Source organism: Protobothrops mucrosquamatus, unplaced genomic scaffold (assembly GCF_001527695.2).
Source record: "Protobothrops mucrosquamatus isolate PMUCROS unplaced genomic scaffold, P.Mucros_1.0 scaffold28, whole genome shotgun sequence".
Taxonomy (NCBI): Eukaryota; Metazoa; Chordata; class Lepidosauria; order Squamata; family Viperidae; genus Protobothrops; species Protobothrops mucrosquamatus.
In genome coordinates, this window is record NW_015386413.1 from 1,530,872 (window position 1) to 1,558,078 (window position 27,207).

Here is a 27,207-nt window from a genome sequence, read left to right on the forward strand (position 1 = left end):
TCCGTCCCCGTTTTGATCATAAAAGAGACCAAAAGCTAGAGCTTTGTTGACAGACATTTCAGGCTGTGCTTATTTCTTTCTTTTTCAGCAGCTGGAAAGAGGCGACAGGATCAGCTTTGACCCACAACTGGATCACCAAGAGATCTGCTGCATTGGGTCCATCAGGAGCTACACACACCCTCAACGGATTTGTGAACCTCTCCTGGGCTGTTCTGCATAGCCTTATCACTTCTAGGGATGTCAGTCTGCTTGCAGGCTTATCTTGCCTTGTTAATTGGTGGCTTGCTTGTATCCCGGGTGTTGTGTGAAAAGGGAACGAAAGGAACCGATTCTAGATGGCAGACTAGATGCGAAAATACATCCCAGAGTCTCCAACTGACGAATTACAACCTTGAGTATTTTCAAAAACAAAGGAACATACTCATACCTGCTGCAGACATAAATAAAACAGAAGCCTAGTGTTAATATTTGATGCGCTACATAAATGAAAAGCTGTAACTTAGAAGACGCCTCTAAATACCGTAAAGAAGGGCAATTTTGTAAAACAAAACAAAACAAAAATCAACTTACGTCTCCGAATGAGCTACTTTATGTATCGCTTCTTAGCAATGTAAGTTTTCCGACACACAAACGCCTTTTGTCAAGTGAAATTCAGCCTGTTACACATCCTTGGCTGTATGAAAAAAAGTGTGCACATTTGCTCCAGTTAAGGGCAATTTTGTAAAAAAAAAAATGAAAATAAAAATCAATTTATGTCTCCAAATAAGCTACCTTAAGTGTAGCTTCTGAGAAATGTAAGCTTTCCAACAAATCCTTTGTCAAGTGAAATTTAGCCTGTTGTACATCTTTGGCTGTATGAAATAAATGTGAACATTTGCTCCAATTAAGGGCAATTTTGTAAAAAAAAACAACCAAAAAAACAACATCTCTCAAAATCTTAAGTATTGCTTCAGAGTAACATGTTTTCCAACAAATTCCTTATTAAGTGAAATTTAGCCTGTTTACACATCCTTGGCTGTATAAAATAAGTGTGAATATTTGCTCCAATTAAGGGCAATTTTGTAAAAAAAAACAAAATGCAAAAACAAAAAACCAATATATCTCAAAATCTAAAGTATTGCTTCTGAGTAACATGTTTTCCCACAAATTCCTTGTTAAGTGAAATTCAGCCTGTTACACATCCTTGGCTGTATGAAATAAGCGTGAACATTTGCTCCAGTTAAGATTTGTTAGCTACCCGAGACAATTTTTCCATGATGCAGAGATGATGAATTAAAACTGCATTTTCCATGATGAATTAAAACTGCATTGAAACTCCGCTCTGTTGTTATTCAAATAGGACTGGATTATTACAAAGCTAGGAAAGAAGTAATTTCCGTACTCCCTTTTTCTCCCTAAACTGCTGCCAGGAGTGAAAGGATGGAAGAAAAGCACTCAAAATTAAAAGTGGGGTTATGGGATCAGCAAAAGCCATCAAAATCTCTCTTTAGGGAAGCTGCTGCAGCCAACAATACCTTAATTTTGCTGCATTCTACGGAAAATATATATATATATAATATGAGGGTTTAGCATAATGGTTTGATAGCTGCCGTTGCATCTTGTGTTAGCCAAGATTGTGCTGGGCTTTTTGGGGTATGCAAAAGCTGTTGCCTCAAATCTAGACTGAATTTTACATCTGCTTTTATTTTTACATTTAATTTCCTTTCTTTTGTCAAAGGAAAATGGAGTTTTTCATAGGCAACTGTACAGCAATATTTTGATTTAGGGTTCAGCTCCCTCTAGCGATAGGGAGAAAATACGGCACTATTTTATTACAACGGCAAGCCGACGGAGAAGGTAATTTTGGTAAAATGCAAATTCTCCTGTGGTTTTTTTTTTATGTATATTTTATTAATTTTTTTATAGCAACTGTCTTTAGTATTTAATAAGCAACAGGTTGTTTGGGTTCATGCGTTTAACATTAATAGCAATACAATTTCCGTTCCTATCCTTTCTTCTGTATTTCTAACCATTTATAAAAACAAATTCCCATGTTTGAAAGTACTCTGAATGCTGCTTCCCCTTCGTTTTCAGTGGGAGCCTATCCATTTCTGCACAGTCCAAAATGGTATTTCTTCATTTTTCCAATATTGAGCAAATATAATTCTCGCTGCTGTTAACATATGTAATATTAAGTATACACATTTCTTATCATAATTTCCTGAAATTAGGCCTACAAGAAATAATTCCGGTTTATAGGCTACACGTGCGCCTATCGTCTCCTGGGTTTCTTGCAGTGACGTGGAGACCAAACCTTAAAAGTCCTGAGTTTGCTATTTGAAAAAGAAAGAAAATCAGTCTGATTTAAATGATTAAAAAAAAAAAAGGGGGGGGGCAAAAGCCGTCCTGTTTCATTCTCTGAACCTACTCTTTTGTGTGTCTTAAACCAGGGGTCCCCAACCTGTGGGCCGTGGCCTACTGGCCACCGGGCCGTGAGACAGGCTGGCCAATGTGGTATGTGCACACACACACCCTCACTTGCGCTAGTGCCATGGCCGCGGGATGCAAAAACAGGACACCGCGCAGTGGGGCACAAAAACAGGCCGCCACTGCGTCCCGGGGTGCAAAAATGGGCCGCCACTGCACTGCAAGGTGCAAAAATGGACACCACTGTGCCACGGCACAAAAACGGGCCGCCACTGCACCTCGGGGTGCAAAAATGGGCCGCCACTGCACTGCAAAATGCAAAAATGGACACCACCCTGCCACGGAGCACAAAAACGGGCCACCATGCCAGGGGGCGCAAAAACAGGGCGCTGCCGTGCCATGGGGCACAAAAATGGGGTGCCACTGCACCACGGGCTGCAAAAACGGGCTGCCACCGCACGGTTTTGTGTTTTCCCTTTTATGATAAAAAACAAAATAAATATACTTAAAATTTCCACAAACCTGTGTCTTGTTTAATTCCCGATTGGGCCTTTCCATTGCCTCGTTCAGTTCAGATGGAATTTTTTTAAAAACAAAAAACGAGAAAGGATTTTAAAAGTTTCAGCCACTTTTTTGTCTCGAGGAGGCCATTTTTTTTTTTTTTTTTTTGATTAAATCTTTGCCTGGTTATCTGAACGGGATATACAGTATGCGTAGCACCTTTAATTAAAGCACAAAAGTATTTCTTAATAGGCATTTCACACCTGAACAAATGGAGGAAGTCTTCCAATTGCAAAATGCATCAAACAGCCATTGGGGTGGAGAGAATTACTCCAAGTTGGCTAGAGACTCAGCACTCCTCTGGATTTTTCTCTGAGCTCCATGAAATGAGCCTTAAATGACAAGGGAGCCTTTTTTAAAAACAAGAGAATTCAGTCATGCGTTACAAAAACGATAATCTGTGTCACTGCAGGAATTTCTCTCTTTAGAAGTAAAAATAATTTGCTAATGACCTGAGGAACTCTGATTAGTAAGCCTGGTAGAATGGTTTAACGTTTGATTTAGGGAACTAAGAAGAGATAATATAAGTACCCAGGTTTTTTTAATTATACGGGTGAGGCAGTTCCAGCAATACGGAAACACAGATGGTCCCCGTTCAACAACCGCTTATTCAGCGGCCCTTTGACAACGCTGCACACACTGGATCTCTTAAGTTAGGGACGGTGCAATATTGCTTGACTTACGGTTGTGCCCTCGGCGTTCGGCACCTAGCTCGAAATGACAGCGAAGAGCATCCTGCAGTCGTGCAATCACGGTTTGCGATGTTCCTTGAAGCAGGAATTTGGAAGTTGCAGTCACGTGGAGTCCTTAAGCTTAACAGTGAGAAACTGGTGAAGCGGGCACAGCAGCGCCTGCATTTTCTGCGTCGCATGAGAAAAGCACATCTTCCTTCCCCTGTCCTGACCACTTTCTACATAGAGACGATCGAGAGCATCCTGTCATACAGCATCACAGTCTGGTTTGGAAGCATCCCTGCTTCAGACAGGAAGGGGGTGCAGAGAGTGGTGAGGACGGCCGAAAAGATCATTGGCAGTTCCCTCCCTCCCATCCAGGACATGGCACAGAAGCGTTGCTTGAGCAGGGTCAGTAAGATTATCTGGGACACTACACAACCTCTTCACAACCTGTTTTCCTTGTTACCTTCTGGGAGGAGGGGGCTTCGTGGTATCCGTAGCAGAACATCCAGATTCAGCCAGAGTTTCATTCCATACAGCATTAACCTTGTGAACTCTCAAGCTTCCTCCTTCCGTTATATATTTAAGATGGACAGTGTTTAATATTTATTTGTTATGTATATGTAGGGGTGTGGGTCTATACATATGTTGTATATAGTATGTTTTAGGTGTGTGTCATGTATGTGTTTCACTTTGAGAGCGGGCAACTAAATTTCATTTTTGATGTGTGCCGTAAAAAATGACAATAAAGGTTATCTTATCTTATCGAACGTGGGTTTTTCCAACTTAATAACCATGCTGCAAAATTTGCACATGGGTCAGAAGCACCGAGGCGCTTCCGGGTTGAAAGGATGAGGTGATGACATCACCGCTGCCCTAGGGCAGGGGTAGGCCACCTTGGCTCTTTTATGACTCGTGGACTTCAACTCCCAGAATTCCTGAGCCAGCCATGCTGAGGGGAAAGGGAGAGGTTTCCAAGCTGAGCCATGCTGGCTCAGGAATTCTGGGAGTTGAAGTCCACGAGTCATCAAAGAGCCACGGTTGCCTACCCCTGCCCTAGGGACACCCAGTTTGGGGGCTCCTGGAGCTGGAGCCAAGGACGGGAGCTCAACCACGCCCCACGGCAGTTCTCGGGCACTCGAACGCGGGCTTGCTAATCTCCCGCCCAGCCTTCTAACCACTCGGGCCACCATGCTCCTTTTAATTGCATTGCTTAGCAACAGACGCTAATTACTGTCAGTAAACGAGGACTGCCTTGTGTGATGGTGTTGTATGCTTTAACCAACTTCTTTGTCTGTTGCCGATTTTACTGCACTGAATTATAACACAGTTCTAAACGTCAGAATGCTTACACAGCAGTCGGCTGCTTTTATTAATAATAGAAAGAAAGGGTAGCTTGAATCTTAATTTTATCGTGCAGAAGCATCCTTGTGGGCTCCCCGACAGCTCATTAAACCTCGCAACGACAACTTGGGCCTGGCCACCGCTTGGCAAACACAAGAGCCGGACTTCTTTCAGTAAAAGTGATATATTTACAATTTTTATTTGGAAGCAAAGTTAAGCCAAAACAATCTTAACACCACAGCCAAGACGTGTGTTTGCCCCAGTATCGCTAGAGCAAATAAATTATTTCGAGGGGTAAGGCAATAATCCTAAATAGTCCAATTACGGGGCCTTCTTAAATTCTCCAAATGCATCGCCAAGCAGGCCAGTGACTTGGGTTCGAATCCTTCTTAAAAACCACCTTTCCACGGGGAGCAGCGGAAGGAAAAGACCTCACTCCTGATTACACCTCTTCAAAATCTTCACGAGGAGGTCTGGCTGTAGGATGTAAAGATTACGACAACAGGAACCATCTTCTGAACCAGCCTTCGGGGCTTCATCCTCAAGACTTCCGTGTCCACGTACGACGGGGGTTACATGAACCGTTGATCGAGGAGGAGATTAGAACTTCTTCCATTCCATGTCTTCTGGAGGATTGACCTCAACTTTTCTTTTACCTACATCTGACCAATTTGTGCTCAAGACTGTCCCGCCCGATTCCATCTGAGAAAAACAATTTAATATATGAGCCTTTCATGAAATGAGACCCAGACTCCGTGATTTATCAGTTTCTGAAGACATGGAGAGATAGGAAGATGGCCTTAGGACAATGCTCAAGTAATTTCCACCACGATTGTTGTCAATTCAGACACTGTCTAAGCAATTGGGGAAAGAAGGGATGAAATTGAGTCCCAAAGGTGCTTTTTGAAGAGGCAACTGGACTTTCTCGTTTTTCTTTGAAGATGTTTTGCTTCTCATCCCAGAAGCTTCTTCAGCTCTGATTGGATGGTGGGAATGGAAGGATTTATACTCCTTGCAGACAGCTGGTCATTTGCCTTCTTTTAGAGAGTCGTTGAGGCCATCTGGAGGCTTATCTGTGTCCTCAGGGTCACAAATGGATGCAAATGGGTGTGGAACTGCTGAAAGGACTGTGTTATAGATTGGAAATAGATGATATCCTATCCCTGCCCCTCTGTTGCACCACTCAAGTGATCCTGAAAACACAGAAAATCCCCAAGTGGCCTCAACGACTCTCTAAAAGAATGCAAATGACCAGCTGTCTGCAAGGAGTATAAACCCTTCCATTCCCCACCGTTCAGTCAGAGCTGAAGAAGCTTCTGGGATGAGAAGGGAAACGTCTTCAAAGAATAATGAGAAAGTCCAGTTGCCTCTTGAAAGTCCAGTTGCCTTTGGGACAATCATAACCTGGATGACCGAGAATCTCCATAGACCAGGGGTAGGCAACCTTGGCTCTTTTATGACTGGTGGACTTCAACTCCCAGAATTCCTGAGCCAGCCATGCTGGGGGGAAAGGGAGAGGTTTCTAAGCTGAGCCATGCTGGCTCAGGAATTCTGAGAGTTGAAGTCCACGAGTCATAAAAGAGCCAAGGTTGCCTACCCCTGCCATAGATGAATAAAAATGAGGTTTGTCTTTGGCTAACAGAAAGAAAGATACCTTTGCCACAGGTTATTTATCTGTCAAGTGCTTAAATTAGTTTACATTTGCAATATGACGAAACCCAACTCAAAATTTACAGGGCAAAAAGAAAGACGAAATATATATATATATATATATATCTTACAAATGATTTGTTCATGGCCCGTTTCACTTCATCTGTGCCATCCGAATAAATTTGCTGGAAAAGCTTGTTCAGCGCCGCGTCGCCCTCCAATTTTTCACTCTTCTCTTCTTCTTTGATTTCTCCCACTAATTTGTCCCAATTCTTTGTATGATGGGAAGAGGATGGGTAGTGAAGCGTGGGATTTGAAGCTGGAAGACACATTCGATCAGGCCACATCAACCCCGTGTGTCTCAACGTTGACGAAATAAAAGTATTGTTATCTGGTATTTATCCAGATAACTGAGATATTTCTGAGATATTTCTCTCGATTAATGATTAATTTTAGCTGCTAAATGGGAAAATTGGATCAGTTTTTTATTTAAAAAAAAACTTTGCAAGTTTAAGTTCCAACACATACCTTTTTTCTATCACTTTGCCTTGTGTATCTTGCTCTGAAGCTATAAATTTACATGTATCTCATTGGGATAGAACAGGGGCCTCCAAATTTGTCAACTTTAAGACTGGTGGACTTCAATTCCCAGAATTCCCCAGCCAGCCTGGCTGGCTGGGGAATTCTGGGAGTTGAAGTCCACCAGTCTTAAAATTGACACGTTTGGAGGCCCCTGTAATAGAACTTCACAATTTTATTCTCCCAGAATTATCCTAAGAGTCTGGGAAAAGCCTAGCCTAAGTATCTGAACTTAAAATAACCTACTGGTGAACATTCAGACAGCTGTTCTTTTCTTTCTGATGTTTCTTTCCCTTTAATCGGACTTATTGCTTGAATAAATCAGGATTCAAGCCTCGTTCTGTACAGTGTTCGCCATCCTTTTTTTCTATCACGTGTTATTGTGCAGTGTACCGAAATCCAATTTTTAACAGCGCCTCCGAGAACTGTACATCTCCTCCTCGTGACCAGCTTTGCTTAATGAGAGAGGCCATTATTAATTTGTGAATTGATCAACACACAAGGCCGGTTTTTAATAACGAATCGTGGCCAACGCAAAAGGAAACGCGGGCAGGAAATTTAAATGTGGGAGGAGATTTGATGGCTCCCCTCTGATCAGACGATAAATCTACCCGATCTCTCCTGATGGGCCTTCCAAAACTAAGATTGTTGGTTAGTCAACACAAACCTGGTTCACTTTTTTTCAGATCAGGAGAATTCTCTTGTCCTTCTAGTTTTTCCCACCGTATAACTTCCGGTTTCTTCATTTTTATCTCAATCTACAGAAGAAGAAGAAAGCATTTAATAGATGAACCTTTTTGAGAAGATTAGGGTTTGTGACCAATATGAAGGGAAAGATCAGCATAACCCTGAGGCGTTTTTTTTTTAATGCAGCTTGACCAATTTTCTTTTTTTTTTTTTAAAGGAATATAGTTAACAGTAACATTGTAAGACCTATTCAGACTTTCAGAAAATAGCCTGGATTATAAAAATTTTTGCTTCACTAATAGCAGAAAGATTAAAGAAATTTTGGATTGAATTTATACATACAGACCAAAATGGATTTTTACCTAAGAGACAAATAAAAAAAAAAGAACTCAAGAATGGTCTTAGATATTTTGGAATATTATGAAATGCACCCAGGGAAGCGGATGGCACTGATATTCCTAGATGCACAGAAGGCTTTTGATAACGTAGATTGGCAATTTATGATTCAACGACTAAACAAAATGGATTTTGGAGAAAACTTTACAAATATAATTAAAACAATTTATCATAGACAAATAGCTAAAGTAATCGTAAATGGGGATTTTACAGAAAACTTTAATATCAAAAAAGGCACAAGACAAGGATGTCCATTATCCCCATTATTATTTATATTAACACTGGAAGTACTGAATAGAAATATTAGGCAAGACTCAGAAATTAAAGGACTGGAAATAAAAGATGAAAAATATAAACTACAAGCATTCGCAGATGACTTGGTCTTGGTATTAGAAGAGCCGCTTGGGACGAGCCTCAAGCTTATGAAAAAAAATAGAAGGATTTGGAGAAGTGGCAGGACTGAAAATAAACAGAGAAAAGACCAAAGTGATAACTAAAAACCTTACAGATAACGAAACCAGCCTGAATTAGACCTCCGTTCACACCATAAATACAGGGAAATTTCAGGAGAAACACAGGATTTCTCCCGTCGGACATTTAAGCATTCTGATTTTTAAAATACAGGAAAATGCTTTTAACTTTTGATTTGGAGGATGATATGTGCAAAGAACACATCAAATAATCCATCAAGATCTTGACAAGCAATTTGCAGGTTGCCATGTGGCTGAAACTCTGGATAGCAAGATGGGTGACATACAGATTTTTTTTAAAAAAAAAATAAAAATAAAATAATAAAATAAACCTGGTTTGGATGGCTACCTGAGAATCCTTTATCAGATGGCACAGCAACAGTAGCTCTAAAACGCTCCGATACACTCAGGACTTCACCAATCAATTGAAAGACCCGCAGACTATTTTATCAAACATCCCTAGACAGCTGATCAGAAAACTTAAAAACTGCTTCAGTTTAAAAAACTTACTCAGTGTAAGAACTTGGTTAGGGACAAATTTCAAGGTTATACTAATGATGAATCACTTGAACAGGAAGAAATATACTGGGTGAACATCTTCAAACACATAAGACACTCTTATAGCCTACAGCAAATTATTCTTTTATGGACTATTTGCTGCATGCAAAACAATTTACTTGCTGCCAAAACTGGGTCTGGGTCTTTTTAAGGTCCTTCTGCGATGATTGGAAAGCTGAAAAGCACAACTTGATGAAAACAGTTAAGATAAGGTATGAAATGCACTCTGCACATCTAAAAAGGAGGGTTCAGGGACAGTCAGGAAATGTAATTCAAATTAAATCTAATCCTTGCTATTTAAGAATCAACGGGAGAAGGCCTGTGTTGACCAAATCAGAGAGTGCCAAGTTTTGGTATTCATCAAAAATGATAAGACAGCCTGCAGCCTGCTACGGTAGCTTTTAATCTGTGCCGGTACCAACAGAGAGCCCAACAAAAATTCTCCTAGCCTTAGGTAAAATATTCAAAAATGAACGTATTTGTAAATTCACGTTGCAATTCCAAGCAATATTTTTCATTCAAAGGCATACAAGATGGCAGATAATATTGAAATATATTGTTTACAAGACCAGCTGGTTGTGGAAGAGACCAAAAAGCGATGTGGCTACTTCATTGGGCACGTTGCTTACCTGGCCCATATTAAGACAAGAAACCTGAAATGTAAAACTGAGAGCTAGGAGCTGTTATATTCTATTAACAACTCTATAATAATGCTTATTCTTGGACCATTTTTTGGGGAGGGGGATGCTCAGAAAGACATCCGTCTTGGCACAGATACCACTGAGAAAAGGGAGAAAAAAATCATCTAAATTTTTTTTGTCAAGCTTTGAGATAAGAGTTACAGTGACAAACAGAATTAAATAAAGCCCATTCTCTAAATCAGATTCTCCTCTCCATGGAAACAAACGGAGGCTTTTCACAAGCTATCCCGAATCCATTACAGTGTTTGCAGTATTAGAAACAGCAAGTAAATTGTTTATTGTGACAACGGACAAAAACGCTTCCATTTTTCATCGCCAATTGTGTCCCCTCGCAAGAAACAAGCAAAAAAAAATAAAATAAAATCTGTGCTCATTAAGAATAGTTAACATAATCTCACTGTCATTTGTGATATCGTATGTCCGTTTTCTTACTTGTCTAAAAAAAAAAAAAAAGCAAAACTAGATTAGCCCCCCCAACTAGATTGGCAAACAATCCATCTTAACCACCAGGTTGAAGATTTACACTTTGGAAATTGCTTATTTAAAAAGCAATGCAGCAAATTCATTTTGACAAATTAAATTACTTTTTATTCTATAAGCCTCCCTCCCAATCGTTTTAAGAACGGTCCTCAATTTACAAGCAATCAGGTAATGCTGTTCAAAGTAACGATGGACTTTAAGAAAAACAACCCTACTTATTATTATTATGTTTTGTTGCACAGTCAGCCAGATATTCAGATTGGATTTGACATTTTTATCCATCTATCAAGTCCTTCTCAAGGACCTGGGATGGGCAGATGCCACCTCAACCGCTGCGAGGCTCAACTTTTTTTTTTCCAAAACAATTTTTATTAGTTTTCCATTTTACACCAACACAGCTTAAGAACCCACGTGGAAACGTGGTGATCCATTTTTTAAAAACAAACAGTAACATAGTGAATATATACCCATTATTTCTTAAAAGTTTCCCTATCTATATAGAATATTATAATCAGATTAATACATTTTCATTGAATTCATTCATTACTATGTCTAACCATCAACTACATTAATCAATAGAAAAAGATTTTAATCTATAAAAACCTATACTTCTCACATTTAACTTAGGCTTAGTGAACTCCATTTATTTAAAGACATTATAATCAAGTCAATATCTAAAACCAATTCATTCCCTAATATAACATTTCATCCAAATCATATAATTAAAAATAGACTAACATTCTCTATCTATTTATATTGTTATAAACTCATTGAAACCTTTCTAAAGCGAATTTTCATTGAATATATCACTCTGTATAAATTTCATTAATCCATAAAAGTTTACAAATTCATTATCCATCCCCAAAGATCCTGTATCATGCTTTCTTAATTTTACAAATATTTAATCTTAAACTGACATATTCATTTACTATTCAGGTGCCCCAAGTGTTTTTTTTATTTAAGCATTATTAACTCCAAAAGTAAATTCTTCTCTTTCTCACCAATCTTCTATTGTTTTTCATTATTTCTCCAAATCTCCAATAATTAATTCCATCATTTCCCATATTTCAGTTCTTTTCTCATTATACCATCTCTAATATTGAAAAGATATAAAGCCCTTTTAACAAAGTCCAAGTCCAAATCAGTCCAGATCGCTATAAGGCCATTACCACGTTGCTATAATCAGATTTAATATTTATATCTTATTCTGGGTTTCTTTCTAATCCAAACAGCGAGGCTCAACTTTTCTGTGTCAGCAAAACAAAAGCTCTGGAATTAAATTACTGGAATTATTTACATACATTATTTGGACTTGGAAGGATGGACTGCTGTAAAGGAAAGCTCTAAACTCCAAGGTCTGGTGGCTGTTTCATTGGGCACGTTGCTTACCTGGCCCATAAAAGGACAAGAAGTGTCCTTGTCCATTTAGGCAGGATAAAAATATGAAGTGGAGGTGGCAAAATCATGTGTTACTTTTTTAAAAAAATTACCTTGGTTGAAAGAATTTTAAATAAACTTTGCTCCGGAACTATGGAGTGGAGGAGATGAAGTTTTAGCTTGTAGTTTTCCTCCGAGGAAAGCTTCAGCGATGCCTTTAGCTGTCGAGACAAGACAACATTATCACAGTCCGGCCATTAATAAAGCAGACTTCCTAATCGTCATTTTACCTATTCAGAAAAAAAATGAATTCAAAGAACCTTCCCTGGAAACTGTTAATATACACAGGCATAAGAATTTCCAAAAAAAACCCAAACCCCACAAAAAGCGGAGAAGAAATCAACTGAAGACTGATATATTCTGTTTTGGTTTTTTTTAAATTTTAAATTTTTATTAATAATACAAAAAAGACTGATATATTCTCAGGCACCAGAGAGTTATATCTGATCAAAAAGCTATTAGGTCAGATTGTTGAGAAATGTTTAGATACAATTTTAGATTAAAGGGTAGCAACTGAATCCAAAATTACAAATAATAGTTTCTTTTTCTAGTGTTTTATGTTTTCATGCCTTCCAGTTACAACAGAAAGTAGCAACTTGTAGAACTGTCAAAATACACAGTGCCAGTAATGAAACCTAGGTCTTTTTTTCCCCCCCGTCATTAAGTACAGACAGTCCTTGACTTACGACAACAGAGCCCAAAATTTCCACCGCTAAGCAAGACTAAGTTGTTCAGTGAGCTGTGCCCCGTTTTATGACTTTCCTCGCTCCGGTTGTTCAGCGAATCACTGCAACTGTAAAGTTAGTAACCCGGTTGTTAAGTGAATCTGGCTCCCCCCCATTGACTTTGCTTGTCGGAAGATCGCAAAAGGGGGATCGTAGGATCCCGGGACGCTGCGACCGTCGTAAACATGAGTCAGTTGACGAGTGTCTGAATTTTGATCACGCGACTACGGGAGCATGCTGCAATGGTTGTAGGTGTGAAAAACGGTCCTAAGTCACTTTTTTCAATGCTGTCGTAACTTTGAACGGTCGCCAAATGAACAGGACTACCTGTACTGGCAGAGAGCCGCGGAACATCACAGCCGGCGACATTTACACGATCGCCCGTTCCAGCCCTCGTTGCATGGTATCGCCTCTCTCTTTTAGCTAGCAGATGGCGACAGATTATAGCCTGTCAAAAGACGTTCTGAATCTCAAAACGGCGTTACCTCTTTCTCCAAGAAGGTTATGTTTACGTCCTCTTGCTTCGCTTGTTTGATCATAATGGTTACAATGACGTGAGAATCTGTCTGGTACCAGTCATACCTTTGGGGGGAGGGGGAGGGGGGGTTAAAAGAAAAAAAGATTTGTTAACACAAATATCAACTGATGCTGGTTTCCTCCTCCCATTTTGACACCTTAGAACAGTGGTGGTGAACCTGTGGCACGGGTGCCAGAGGCGGCACTCAGAGCCCTCTCTGTGGGCACGCGCGCCGTCGCCCCAGTTCTAGGCCTTCAGCTGGGTTTAATAAAACCTTTTCGCTTTAGGCCTCTGCTGCCGTGTGTAAAAAAAAAAAAGGGTTCAATCAATCAGTCAATTTCAACTTCTCGTGGGAAAAAAAAAGATCTTGCAAAGTTGGAATTGATTGATTGAACTTTTTAGTCCCACCCAGTTTGCTGTTACCGCCACAGCCACGCCCAGCCAATGGGCTACACCCACCCGGCACCCGACGATGCATAAGTGGGTTTTGGGTTGCAGTTTGGGCACTCGGTCTCTAAAAGGTTCGCCATCACTGCCTTAGAAGTAAAATCCAAAGGTGCTTTTTCAGGAGGCCACTGGACTTTCTTGTTTTTTCTTTGAAGACGTTTCGCTTCTCATCCCAGAAGCTTCTTCAGCTCTGACTGGATGGTGGGGAGAATGGCAGGATTTATACTCCTTGCAGACAGCTGGTCCTTTGCCTTCTTTTAGAGAGAATCATCATCTATCTCCAATCTACAACACGGTCCTTTCAGCACTTCCAAGAAGGCTCCACACCCATTTGCACCACTCAGGTGATCCTGAGGACACAGGTAAACCTACAGGTGGCCTCAACGAATCTCTAAAAGGATGCAATACACACACACACACACACAAATACACACACACACACACACATGAAAAAAACCTGAGGTGTCCTGTTGATGTTTAGAGCGAGGCTTCCCTTCACTGACAAATCACGAGGAAATTGGCAAAGCTACTTAACCGGAGTCCCTCATCTGGCTGAGAATGACACGGCTGGCTGAGTACCGTTCTCCGATAGGCACATTAAGTGTGGGTTACAAACAGCGTGCAGAAGGTTCACAGGATTTTTTTACAAAATGCAGTGTGTCAATACTAACATCATGAACCACAAAACTTACTTGATCTTAGATGGCCACGCCTGGTGTTGCGGAAATACGAGGGACATCACCATCATCATCATCATGAAAAGATGTTGAACAGTTAAAAACAATGTCAGTTTTTAAGCCAAGCATGATTATATTTATTACATTGCAGGACAGATGGATCTCTTAGTATCTCTTAGATAAGAAAAGGAATCATAGAATTTACATAAAATACTTGAATACCCACAGAGACAGAGAGGGAGGGAGGGAGGGAGAGAGAGAAGAGAAAGAAAAAGAGAAGGAGAGAAAGAGAAGAGAGAGAGAAAGAGGGAGAAAGAGGAGAGAAGAGAAAGAAAAAGAGAAGGAGAGAGAAAGAGAGAAGAGAGAAAGAGAATGAGAGAAAGAGGGAGAAAGAGAAAGAGGAGGGAGGGAGGGAGATTTAAGACCCATGAAAACAGGAGGCAATTGATGACCTGGCCATCGTTCATCCATGACTGGATACCCATTGGCAAAGAGAGCTACTAATTACACTTCCACGTCCAAAGCAGGGAGAGGGGAACAAACATCTGAAATGGCATTTCTCAGAGAAATCTGTGTCCAACTGGCCTTTCCTAACTCTTCAACGTTCCTCTGCACATACTTGGGGATTGTGTTAGCCCAGGGGTCTTCAAACTCGGCCCTTTTATGACTTGTGAACTCCAACTCCCAGAATTCCTCAGCCAGGCACGTTGAAGTCCACAAGTCACCAAAGGGCCAAGTTTGAAGACCCCTGTCTTAAATCTAACAAACAAAATGGAGGCTGGTTGAGGAATTCTGAGAGTTGAAGTCCACAAGTCACCAAAGGGCCAAGTTGGAAGACCCACGTCTTAAATCTAACAAATAAAATGGAGGCTGGCTGAGGAATTCTGGGAGTTGAAGTCCACAAGTCATCAAAGGGCCAAGTCTGAAGACCCCTGTCTTAAATCTAACAAACAAAATGGAGGCTGGCTGAGGAATTCTGGGAGTTGAAGTCCACAAGTCATCAAAGGGCCAAGTTGGAAGACCCCTATTGTTAGCCAGACAGGCCCAACTCCCTCTCCAAACCAGGAAGACATTTCCCTACATGGTTAAGAAAACAGCAGCGCTACCACATAAGCCAATGTATAAATAAGGGAAGTACAACCTTATCTCCCATCCTCCGACAAGATTAATTGGGAGTCTTACTGCCTCTTCCCAACACCCCATCAAAATGGGAGTCAGACTTCTTGGGGCACGGAGGAGGCAATTGGCTACTTTCCTGGGTGGGTTACTCCACAACCCTAGCCCATTAACAGTGTGAGAGCTGAGGATACAATAGGAATGTGATTATTCAACGTATGGGCCACTTTCACCAACGCTTTCCTGCTTTCCAATTGCAATTAATCTGCAACATGGCAAATCCCAAGATTTTTTTTGCCAGATGCCAGCTGAATCTCACCGGCTATAAATGAAGCGGGGCAAATCCATCAGGAATGGAACTCCCAGAAGGAAGTAGGAAGGTTGGAGGAGAGAGTGGTGAAGGAAAGAGGAGAGGAGAGGAAGAAGAGGGAAGAAAGAGAAGAAAGGGAGAAAGAAGGTAGAGGAGGAGGAGTGTGGATGCAGTGAAAGGGGAAATGGGCGAGCAACACCAAAAGTCATGTGTATGTATTTATTTCATTAAAAGTATCTTATATGTAAGAATGTAAAAAGAATGTATGTTAAGATCTGATAAATATCACGGTATTTATTTATTTATTTATTATTACATTTATACCCCGCCCTTCTCCTGGTGGACTCAGGGCGGCTTACATGTATGTATAGGTATGGGTATATGTATGGGGGAGAGTTTGGAAAAATAAATAAATAAATTTTATATATATATATATAAAGGAATGGAACTCCCAACCTTTCCCCACCCCCTCTCCTAGACACGTAGTACCTTTTTCCCCTCACATCTGTGACTTTAGGTAAACCACGGAACGTGATGCAATTCCTCAACAATTTTAAGAGGGGGGGGGAAAAACTAAAGGAACATACAACCATATTAAATCTCTTTTATCGCATTTGTAAAGTATAAATAAAGGATACGAAACGGAAGAAGCCAAAAAGCTTGCACCGGTATTGCTCATGATAATAAATAATAAAACACAGCAAATATTCTGCCAATTGTGCAGAAAAATCACAGGAGTTGTTGCTTTGTTCTCCCCCCCCCCCTACAAACCACAAATATTCCAGTGTTTCGCATCGAGCGGTAAATGGGATTCCATTTATTTAAAAATAAATGGCAGTGCAGTGCTGGGACTGTATAGATAAGAGAATGAGCAGGAGGTACGTGCTGTATGCATGAACCTTCTAGACCAGTGTTTCTCAACCTTGACAATTTTAAGGCATGTGGACTTCAACTCCCAGAATTCCACAGCCAGCAATGCTGGCTGTGGAATTCTGGGAGTTGAAGTCCACATGCCTTAAAATTGTCAAGATTGACAAACACTGGTCTAGACAGTCATTGGTGTATGCAATATGTTACTGTGTTTTTGGATTTAATTCTGTTTTTTATTCATTTATTTTTATGAATACTCCTTCAGACTCCTTAATAATCCTTCCTTATCCTATTTCCCCACAACAACCATGTGAGGTGGATTGGGCTGAGTAAGTGTGGCTGGCTTTCCTGCCTAAGGCGGGACTAGAACTCACCGTCTCCTGGTGATTGGCCCAAGTCACCCAGCTGGCTTTCCTGCCTAAGGCGGGACTAGAACTCACCGTCTCCTGGCGATTGGCCCAAGTCACCCAGCTGGCTTTCCTGCCTAAGGCGGGACTAGAACTCACCGTCTCCTGTCTATTGGCCCAAAGTCACCCAACTGGCTTTCCTGCCTAAGGCGGGACTAGAACTCACCGTCTCCTGGCGATTGGCCCAAAATCACCCAACTGGCTTTGCTGCCTAAGGCGGGACTAGAACTCACCGTCTCCTGCCCATTGGCCTAAAGTCACCCAACTGGCTTTCCTGCCTAAGGCGGGACTAGAACTCACTGTCTCCTGCCCATTGGCCCAAAGTCACCCAACTGGCTTTCCTGTCTAAGGCGGGACTAGAACTTACCGTCTCCTGGCGATTGGCCCAAACTCACCCAACTGGCTTTCCTGCCTAAGGCGGGACTAGAACTCACCGTCTCCTGGCCATTGGCCCAAAGTCACCCAACTGGCTTTCCTGCCTAAGGCGGGACTAGAACTCACCGTCTCCTGCCCATTGGCCCAAAGTCACCCAACTGGCTTTCCTGCCTAAGGCGGGACTAGAACTCACCGTCTCCTGGCGACTGGCCCAAAGTCACCCAACTGGCTTTCCTGCCTAAGGCGGGACTAGAACTCACCGTCTCCTGGCGACTGGCCCAAAGTCACCCAACTGGCTTTCCTGCCTAAGGCGGGACTAGAACTCACCGTCTCCTGGTGATTGGGCCAAAGTCACCCAGCTGGCTGTCCTGCATAAGGTGGGTCTAGAGCTTATAGTCTTAATTTCTAGCCTGGAGCCTTAACCACTAGGCATAACTGGTTCTCCGTATATTACAGTTTTACACTGCAGATAATAATTATTATCGTGCAATTGAAAAATAACACATTGTTATTGTCACACTGTCATGGGACTACAGGATACGTCTACATTTATTTTTTTTAAGAAAAAGGCAAATTTCACATATACCAAGGAAAAGCTATTTTAAAAGTAACTCCTACAATTACATTTTTAATCAATTCATCTATTAGGGGGGAAAATCATACCGTTTCAGCCTGTGATCCAGATGCTGCAAAGGAAAATAATTCAGATTTTGAGACACAACTCTAACAAAGCATAAGCACGTTTTTAAGATACATACACAGCAATCGTACAACACGTTAGCTCAAATTTTCCCTTTTTCCATCAACACATTTTACTAAATAAATGAGCTTTAATGCGGAACTGAAAGTGGATCTACTTAAGTTAAAATTGATTAATAAGGCTGCGTCATTGCTTCGAAAAGGTTTCGATAATAAAGGCAGGTCCAACAGATCAAGTACTGAAACAGCTTTGATCAACTTACATTGTTTCTTTTAATCAAAGGTTTTCCCATGCAACCAAAATCATCCAACTGTTCAGAATTGGCTTTATTGATTAGTAAATCTAAACAAGAGTTGTTTCAAACTCCAAAGTCAAAACAAGGAATTTCAACTTGAAACAATATGCGTAACGTTTTGCAAAATGCATGTTTATATCTAAAAGGGGGGAAAAAAACCCACTTCCAACCATTTTGCCAATGAAGGTCCTATGAAATTAAATGGGTGTATAAAAGCTGGCTTTCCTTAATATGGTATGTCGACTTCTAAGACAGACATTAGCAAAGAAGGATACTAAGGATATTCTGGGCAGAAATTGAGAGGCTGACCAGGAAACATTCAGCTTCCTATCAGACTGCAGGTAATAAAGAGAACAGGCCAACATAAATCATGTTTAGATCATAAAACTAGATTCAAGGCCTCCAGCCCGTGCACACAAGTTTTTATAATACAGCAGGAATTTTGCTCCATGTAACAATTGAATATTATGAGTGAATTTGTTCAGAATGCAACGCATTTTCATTTTAGTTAAATGAGCTTAAATATGCTTTTTTAAAAAAATAATCTGCAGAAAGGTTTTATTCTTAAGACTGGCAGTTGCAAAATTTGCACAGGTACCGCAGGGAAAAAAAAGACTTCCAAAATGAACCCTTATTTGAAGAAGAACGAAGCAGATTTTTCCCCCCACCTTTATCTTTTACAGAGGTTAGGCAATGACATTTCTTACTGGTATGCTTGACATGGAAAACAAGACATAAAAAAATAAATAAAATCCCTGCATGTGTGTGCAGGCCAGAAGCAATGTTTTTTTTTTCCTTCTCTGTAAGATGAGGTGCTAGCATTATTTGTTTATATTGCTTGCCTGCTAGAGGGAAGTAAAGTACTTCGAGAGCTTTACGTTCTCTCTAAAGGCTAAATATTACAAAATAGTTGCAAATTGTACTTTTGCCTCCCGGGGGCAAGATTTTATAGAAAAAATTTCTACAAGGCTTTGCGTGCTCTCATAACTACATTTCCCAAAAGATGTACAGGTATTCCTTGGCTTACAACCACAAACGAGCCCAAAATTTCCATTGCTAACAAGACAGTTGTTAAGTGGATTTGGGCCCATTTTATGACTTTTCCTGCCAGCGTTGTTAAGTGAATCACTTCCGTTGTTGAATTAGTAACACGGTCATTAAATAAATCTGGCTTCCCCCGTTGACTTTGCTTGTCAAAAGGTCCCAAAAGGGGATCCGATGACCCCGGGACACGGCAACCGTCGTAAATACGAGTCACTTGGCAAGCGTCTGAACTTCGACCATGTGACCCTGGCGATGTCGCAATGGCCTTAAGTGTGATAAATGGTCATTAAGTCACTTGGTTTCAGTGCCGTTGTAACTTTGAACGGCCGCTAAATGGACTGTTGTAAGTCAAGGTCTACCTGTCTGCCACGTTTACCCAAAAGGAAAACAACACTAAACTTAAGAAAATTCGCATGGAATTTACAAATCCAGACAAATCCCACCCAATCCTGCATTCTCTGTTTTGTCAACTGAGGCTTGCCGATTCTATCTGCAATGCAAGAAGTTTTCCCCTCTCTAATACAGGAATGTTGGGATTCATCGCCAGCCAAAGGACCCGGCAGCTGAGTCTGAGGAATCAGAGGAGGAGGAGGAGCCTGGAGTGACATCGGAGTCAGAGGAAGGCTCTGAGGAGCTCCGAGGCTTACAGTCGGACGAGGAGCCTGGCCCCTCTACTCGCGCTCAGGCTGAGACACAGCTGTGCTGGGAGCCTGAGTTGGACGGTGATGAAGAACAGCTGGGACAAATCCCAGAGGCACGAAGGCGCAGGCAAGAGAAGCTAGTAGGACAGAGGAATGCAATGGAGCGGCTCCAAAGGCAAAGGAGAAGGCATTAGGAAGCCATGCCTTGCCTGCATAATAAAAGGGAAGGTGTGGGAGGTGCTGGTGGCCGTTCGTGTTGAGGAATCGAATTTCTATGAATTGTGTTTGTTTGCGTTGGACATTTGCTAAGGTCTGTGAACAATAAAAGGGGATTGGTTTTTTCCTGCGGTTCCAGCCTGCTTGTTTGGAAGAGGGGTTTCTCCTTGTGAGATCAACAAGGACTCACGTAGGCTGGGACAGAACAAGGAAGTCCTCGACTTACGAGCACAAGGGAGCCCAAAATTTATGACTGACTTCTTTAGCCACAACATGAAAGGACAGATACGCAAAGGGGAGCTTACCACTGAGGGCCTCTTCGCATCTTTTCATCCAGACAGGAAAGGCTGAATCAGCACCTGCAGGTAATAAAGATGCAGCGTTATAGGGTGCCGTCGACCAAAAACACGGACCGCCTCTTGATTTCTGTTTCTTTTACTCTGAAAGGGACTTGAGACTCTGGCTTTTGCCCCTGAAGGCAGATTTCTAGCGTTTAATTTTGGAAAGGAAAAAAAAAAGGTAAAAGTAGGCAAAGGCAAAACGTGTGGCCCTCCACCACATCTGCGGACCCTTGACCATCATGAGTATAATTATGAAGCGTTAGAAAAGGTAACAGAAAACATTTTTTTTAAGAATGCTGCAGTTTCCCATGCATCAAGCAATGACCCAGATTTCGGAGGAGGAGGAGAACAATGACTGTGGGGTCCTTGGTGCTCTCTGAGCTTGCTTGTTTTCTTATTGGAAGAAGAAGAAGAAGGAGGAGGAGGAGGAGGAGGAGGAGGAGGAGGAGGAGGAGGAGGAGAAAAGAAGGGAAGAGAAGGAGAAGAGAAGAAAGGAGAACAGAAGAATGGAGAAGGAGGAGGAGGAGGAGAAGAAGAAGAAAAAGAGGAGGAGGAGGGGAAAAGAAGGGAAGAAAGGAAGAAAAGGAGAAGAGAAGAAAGGAGAACAGAAGAATGGAGGAAGAGGAGGAGGAAGAGAAGAAGAAGAGAAGGAGGAGGAGGAGGAGGGGAAAAGAAGGGAAGAAAGGAAGAGAAGGAGAAGAAGAGAAGAAAGGAGAACAGAAGAATGGAGGAAGAAGAGGAAGAGGAGGAGAAAAGAAAGGAGAAGGGAAGAAGGAAGAGAAGGAGAAGAGGAGGAGGAGGAGGAGAAGAAGAAAAAAAGGAGGAGAAAAGAAAGAAGGGAAGAAAGAGAAGGAGAAGAAGAAGAAGAAGAAGAGAAGAAAGGAGAACAGAAGAATGGAGGAAGAAGAAGAGGAGGAGCAGGAGGATGAGAAAAGAAAGGAGAAGGGAAGAAGGAAGAGAAGGAGAACAGAAAAATGGAGGAAGAAGAAGAGGAGGAGGAAAAACACCATTAAATAGACAAGACAAACTGCATCTATTCCCCTATATCAGGGGTCCCCAACCCCCGGTCCATGGACCGGTACCAGGCTGCGGCATGCCAGCAACCGGTCCGCACAAACAAGCAAAGCCCCATCAGTGAGATGCAGGCAGCACACAAAACCACACACCCTCCGGTCCGTGGAAAAACCTCTCTCCATGGAACCTGGTCTCTGGTGTCCCAGAGGCTGGGGGCCTCTGTCCTATATCCTCACTCTGAGTTAACTTGGGTTTGGATTAAATACAGGCAACTTTGAAGACTTGTGGACTTCAGCTCCCAGAATTCCCCAGCCACCATCCAGAATTTTGGGTGCTGAAGTCCACAAGTCTTCAAAGTTGCCAAGTTCGGAGACCCCTGGACTAAAGGGATAACCAAGCACGTATCCAGCTACTACGGCTGGGTTTAGAATTAGTGGACTTTTAATTCTCTCCCTAAAAACTAAATACTTGGAATCTAGGATACCTCTAGAGATTTTGCAGGAGAGAAAAATCTACGCCAGCCTTGGTAACTGGCAACATCTAACAACCATTGCAAACCATTGTTTGTGTCTTCCTTTTTGAGAAGAATATTTGAACTAGAAACTCTGGCTTGTTTCTCTCCAGCAGGAAACCACGATGGGATCTCAGCTTGTGCTTCTTGGCCCTGCCTAAGAGACAGAAGCCAGAGTAGGGTTTTTTACCTTACAGCAAGTCAAAGTGAAAGGAGCTTCAATTGTTGGTTTAGCTATTTCCACTGCAGGGGGGGGGAAATAAAAATCAAGTGGCCGTTATGGAACAGAGATCGCTAAAAGGCTATTTGCTCGCGGTAAACCGGAATCCTTCACAATTTCAGTTTAGCGTAACAAACTAAACGCAGCCGCTGATAGATAAAATAGCAGCAACTGACGTTTCTACGAACGGCACGGTACGACCTCCACTGGAAAAGTCCAGCTCAGAGAAACACTAATTGATTTTCAAAAGTGCTTAATCCTTTTGCAATTAAAATGTTTTCACCAAGGAAAGCAAGCAGAGGCGGTTCCAATACGCGCTCGCACAGGTTGGCTGAAAGTCTTTGTGATGCACAGATTTATGACTGTGATGGAGGCCAGAATTTTGGTTGTAAGCCATGGCAGGTGTCAGTCAAGGCACCAACATGACCAGACCTGATTTTACAACATTTTGCAGGGTGTTGCTTAAACAAATGCCGCGGCTATGGCCACTTTTTGCTGAAAACTGGCAAAAAAATTTTGTCATAAATTGCAGATATGTGATTGCGGGACACTGCAACAACACATACATTTGAGCCAGTTGCCAAGTGCTCAAAATGCAGTCCTGTGTGTGCGTGTGATTGTGGGCGTGCAGCCACTAGAACTGGTTCCTAAGTAGCTTTTGCACATCTGTTGTAACTGAACCCTCACGAAGCAGCTGGTTGTTATGCAAAAACTACCTACGTGTTACTTCTATGACCTGAATAGAAATTATGCACCTGTTTCCTATGAGCTACTATATGGCCTGTCTATATTTTAAAGCTGAGATTGTATTGGCACATGGAAAGATTATTTTTCAGGTTATTTAAAAAAAAAAAACTGAAGAAGAGCCAGGTTATGTTGAATAAATTTACTGAAGGAAGAGGTGGGGGGTTTTTTTGTATCTGGAGAAGACCTAGAGGCGTAGTAAACCACTATGTCATGGTTCCGAAGATGAAACTCTTTAGCCCAACTGGCTAAAGAAGGCTCAGGACCGTAGGAAACACGTGGAATGGCTAAAATGACGAGGATGATATTTTAAAATCCATGTACCCTCATACTTACCATCCTGTTTTTGTCCCTCAGCGAAAGACTTCAGGGCAGAAGCGTAATTTTTCAAATAATATTCACCGATTCTGAGGGACAGATAAAAGGAGGGTATGTCATGCCCTAAAGCTAAAAGATTTTGGTCAAAAATACACACACGGTTGGAGAAAATGACTAAAAAAACACGTAGATTTTAAGCCAGGGTTGTTTCTGTTAGGAATAACAGGAGCAAACAGTGAGAAAGATTGTATATACTTAATTTTACATGTATTAACGAAACCAACTGCCGCTTGTTATAAAAGGCAAGGATTTGGAAGAAATAACTGGGGAAGCATCTTGCCTGACTAAAAGTATATATATATATATATATTCACGTAAGCATCCTTTCGGCACAAAGCCAGTATCTTCACTAAATAGTAAAAAATTACAACACAATTGCACGTGGCCAGAAAAATTGGCACTTACCCTTGCCTGAGAAAGGCTACAGCATTATTAGGATCCAGCGATAATGCTTTTTTTGCATCAGTAATTGCATCTGCAAAAAAAAAATGTTGCATTTTTTTTAAAATAACTGATTACGCAGATGCAAAACACAACAGTTGCTACCTTGATTCTACTATTCCTTTTATTAGATCTCTGCTCTTTATTTTCCAGGCTCAAGGCAGGATGCATAGCCCACTCCTGCCCCTTCCATTTTCCCCACCACGACCACCTTCTGAGGCAGGCTGGGCTGAAAGAGACGGGGACAGTCCTAAATTACCCAGTGAGCTTCCATGAGCAAAGACAGATTCGAACACAAGCCTTTTTCTAGTCCAATACCTTAGTTGAACGTATCAAAGACAATCTGGTCGTGCTGGAAAATCCAAGTAATTTAGGCTCATCTTCATGCATTAGAAAATAAATAGTTGGCATAACTCAATAAAGGAGAAACTTGATATCTTAAATTTGCTGGACTGAAGGAACACTACCAGTCTGAAAATCTTTAACAGATGGTTGTCCTCTTTCATTTGTGTTACGTTTCTACACAAAACTTAACACATTTAGCTTACACTCAGGAATGCACTGCTGAAAAGGCACTCAACTAGTGCTCAAGGCACAGGGATACTTTCCTATCCTACTTCATTCACCAAGAACCTCTCCTAAAATGTGCACTGGAGACACATTTTGCCTTTAAGCAGACATAAATTATCTTGAACTGTGTCTTGCCAGGAGGAATGTACAACAGATGAATGATCCAAGTGAAACAATTTGAAATATATGCGTGCATATGCACGGAGCATACCAATCAAGCAACTTATAACTGATTGTACATGACATAAACGTATCTCTCATCATGTTTGTGCAACGTATACAAATAACAGCAATAATGCAAATTGCCGTAGAATCTGGCCAATGGTTCGCTCAATCTAATGCACCAAGGTCCAGAACGTGAAGGTTTTACTGGACCATCAAGGGACTTCGCCACAATTATTATTTCAAAATAGCGGCCTAAGAATTTAGCGGAAAGGATAATTTCTAAAAAAAACTTTAAGTAGATATAACACAAGAGGAAGATAAGAATTTTACCTACTTGTGTGTATCAATATTTTAAAAAAATGTGATGATAGCTAGATAGCAAGTGATAGATAGATAGATAGATAGATAGATAGATAGACAGACAGACAGACAGACAGACAGACAGACAGACAAGATGTGAGATAGACAGACAAAGATGATAGACAGACAGACATGAGATAGAGATATAGATAGATTGATGGATGGAGATAGATAGATAGATAGATAGATAGATAGATAGATAGATAGATAGATAGATAGATAGATAGATAGACAGACAGACAGACAGACAGACAGACAAGATGTGAGATAGACAAAGATGATAGACAGACAAGATATGAGATAGACAGACAAAGATGATAGACAGATAGACAGACAGACGGGAGATAAGAGATATAGCTAGCTAGCTAGATAGCTAGCTAGATAGATAGATAAATAGATAGATAAAGAAAGAAAGATAGATAGATAGATAGGAGACAGACAGACAGACAGACAGATTTTCACTAAAGAGAAAAAAACCAGGAAAATAAATGATACCGTGGTAATTCTGTAGAAGAATGTAAGCATAAGCTCGATGGCAGTAATATTCTGGGTCGTCTGGCTTCTGTTCCAAGGCTGCTGTCAGCTTCTACAAGGCAAGTACAAAACATTAACTTGATGTTTCCTGCAAAACCTTTCACAGCCTACAGTGAAATCTCTGGCTTGACCAATCAAACAGAACCGATTAGCAAAATGCCACTTTGGAAGGAACCACCACCAGAAGCAACTTTTCTGAACTGGGAAGATAGCTATCTGTAACGGAGGGGGGGGGGGGAGACCCTCGGAGCCCTTGTGAAGAAATGAATAGAGTGTTCCAGTATTTGAGGGGCTGCCACAAAGAGGAGGGGGTCCACCTATTTCAGGGCCTATTTTGTTCGTTCTTAATTCCTTTTTATTTTAAAAGTTCTGGACGACTTCCAATTTCCCACCAGCGAGAGAGGATCAAAACTTTGTTGTGGTTGTTGCCGGGTTGCTGCTGTTGTTGTTGTTCTTGTTGCCCTCTCTCTTCACTCCACTTCACTCTTCACTGGGGTTCTTCCGAGAAACCCTCCTGGCAAGCTTAGCCTCAACGGTGCATTTTCTGGGAAAGGAGACCACGAGGAGATCCCAGGAGCCATGCTCCTCCCCCAAAACACTCTGGGGGAAAAAGGGAGCCTTGGCTGTTGCTTCCTGACCAAAATAATATTTAAAAAGCGGAGCTCTTCCAATGGTCCCTACCACCCACCAGGCAGGCTTGGCCTCAACTGTGCATGTTTGGGAAAGGGAAAGGAGACCACGGGGAGATTCCCAGGAACCCATTCTTTCCCAAAACATTCAGGAAAAAAAAGGGAGCCAAGCCCTGCCCATCGCTTCCTGACCAAAATAATATTTAAAAAGCGGAGCTCTTCCAATGGCCCCTCCCACCCACCAGGCAGGCTTGGCCTCAACTGTGCATGTTTGGGAAAGGGAAAGGAGACCACAGGGAGATCCCAGGAACCCGTTTCTTTCCCAAAACATTCAGAGGGGAAAAAAAGGAGCAGGGATTTTCCATTCCCCCATAGGTTCCCTCCACGGGAGAGGCTGTGTGGGTGTGTGTATGTGTGTGTGTCCAGGATCACAACACTATTGCGGCTTGTGGTTATTGTCATTGCCCCGCCACCCACCCCCTTTACCATTTTTCTTTTCTTTCACCCCCCCAGACCATGTACTTTATTCCAAAAAAAACCCCCAAACCTTGAACCTCTTCCAAGGCTCCCCCAACCCCACTGCGCATGTCTGGGAAAGGAGACCACGAAGAGATCCCAGGAACCCATATCCTTCACACACAGCCCCCCCAAAAATAAACCTCGGGGGGAGGGGGGAAGGAGAGCCAAGCCCTGGCGAGGGGCTTTTCTGTTCCCCCACCCCACCCTTCCATGGCTGCTCCTTCACCTTCCCTCCCCGGGGGAGACCCGAACCCGCGGCTTACCTGCGCTGCGGCCGCGGGCTCCCGCTCGATGTCGGTCTCGGAGAGGCTGCGGGGGAAAGAAGCGTTAGCGAGGAAGGAAGGAAGGAAGGAAGGAAGGAAGGAAGGAAGGAAGGAAGGAAGGAAGGAAAAAGGGCGCCTGCTCACCCCGCTGAGGAGGAGGCCGCCGCCGCCGCCATGCCGCCGCGAAATGGCGGCCGAGGAGCGTCGCCAGGGGGCGTGGCGACGACGCGGGGCG

At 42.0% G+C, this 27,207-nt stretch overlaps 1 protein-coding gene across 1 annotated transcript; it reads right to left on the reverse strand.

The window, feature by feature from the left end:
• Positions 1-5,150: 5,150 nt before the first annotated feature.
• SUGT1 (SGT1 homolog, MIS12 kinetochore complex assembly cochaperone) lies at positions 5,151-27,148 on the reverse strand. The gene is made up of 13 exons (XM_015811054.1): positions 27,117-27,148; positions 26,973-27,018; positions 25,523-25,613; positions 23,897-23,966; positions 23,450-23,520; positions 20,589-20,642; positions 18,051-18,073; positions 14,325-14,344; positions 13,154-13,250; positions 11,997-12,104; positions 7,882-7,972; positions 6,767-6,954; positions 5,151-5,687 (listed from the first exon to the last, which is right to left on the reverse strand). The coding sequence occupies exons 1-13, from the start codon at positions 27,146-27,148 to the stop codon at positions 5,586-5,588; spliced, it is 993 nt and encodes a 330-aa protein (XP_015666540.1). The 3' UTR covers positions 5,151-5,585.
• Positions 27,149-27,207: the final 59 nt, after the last annotated feature.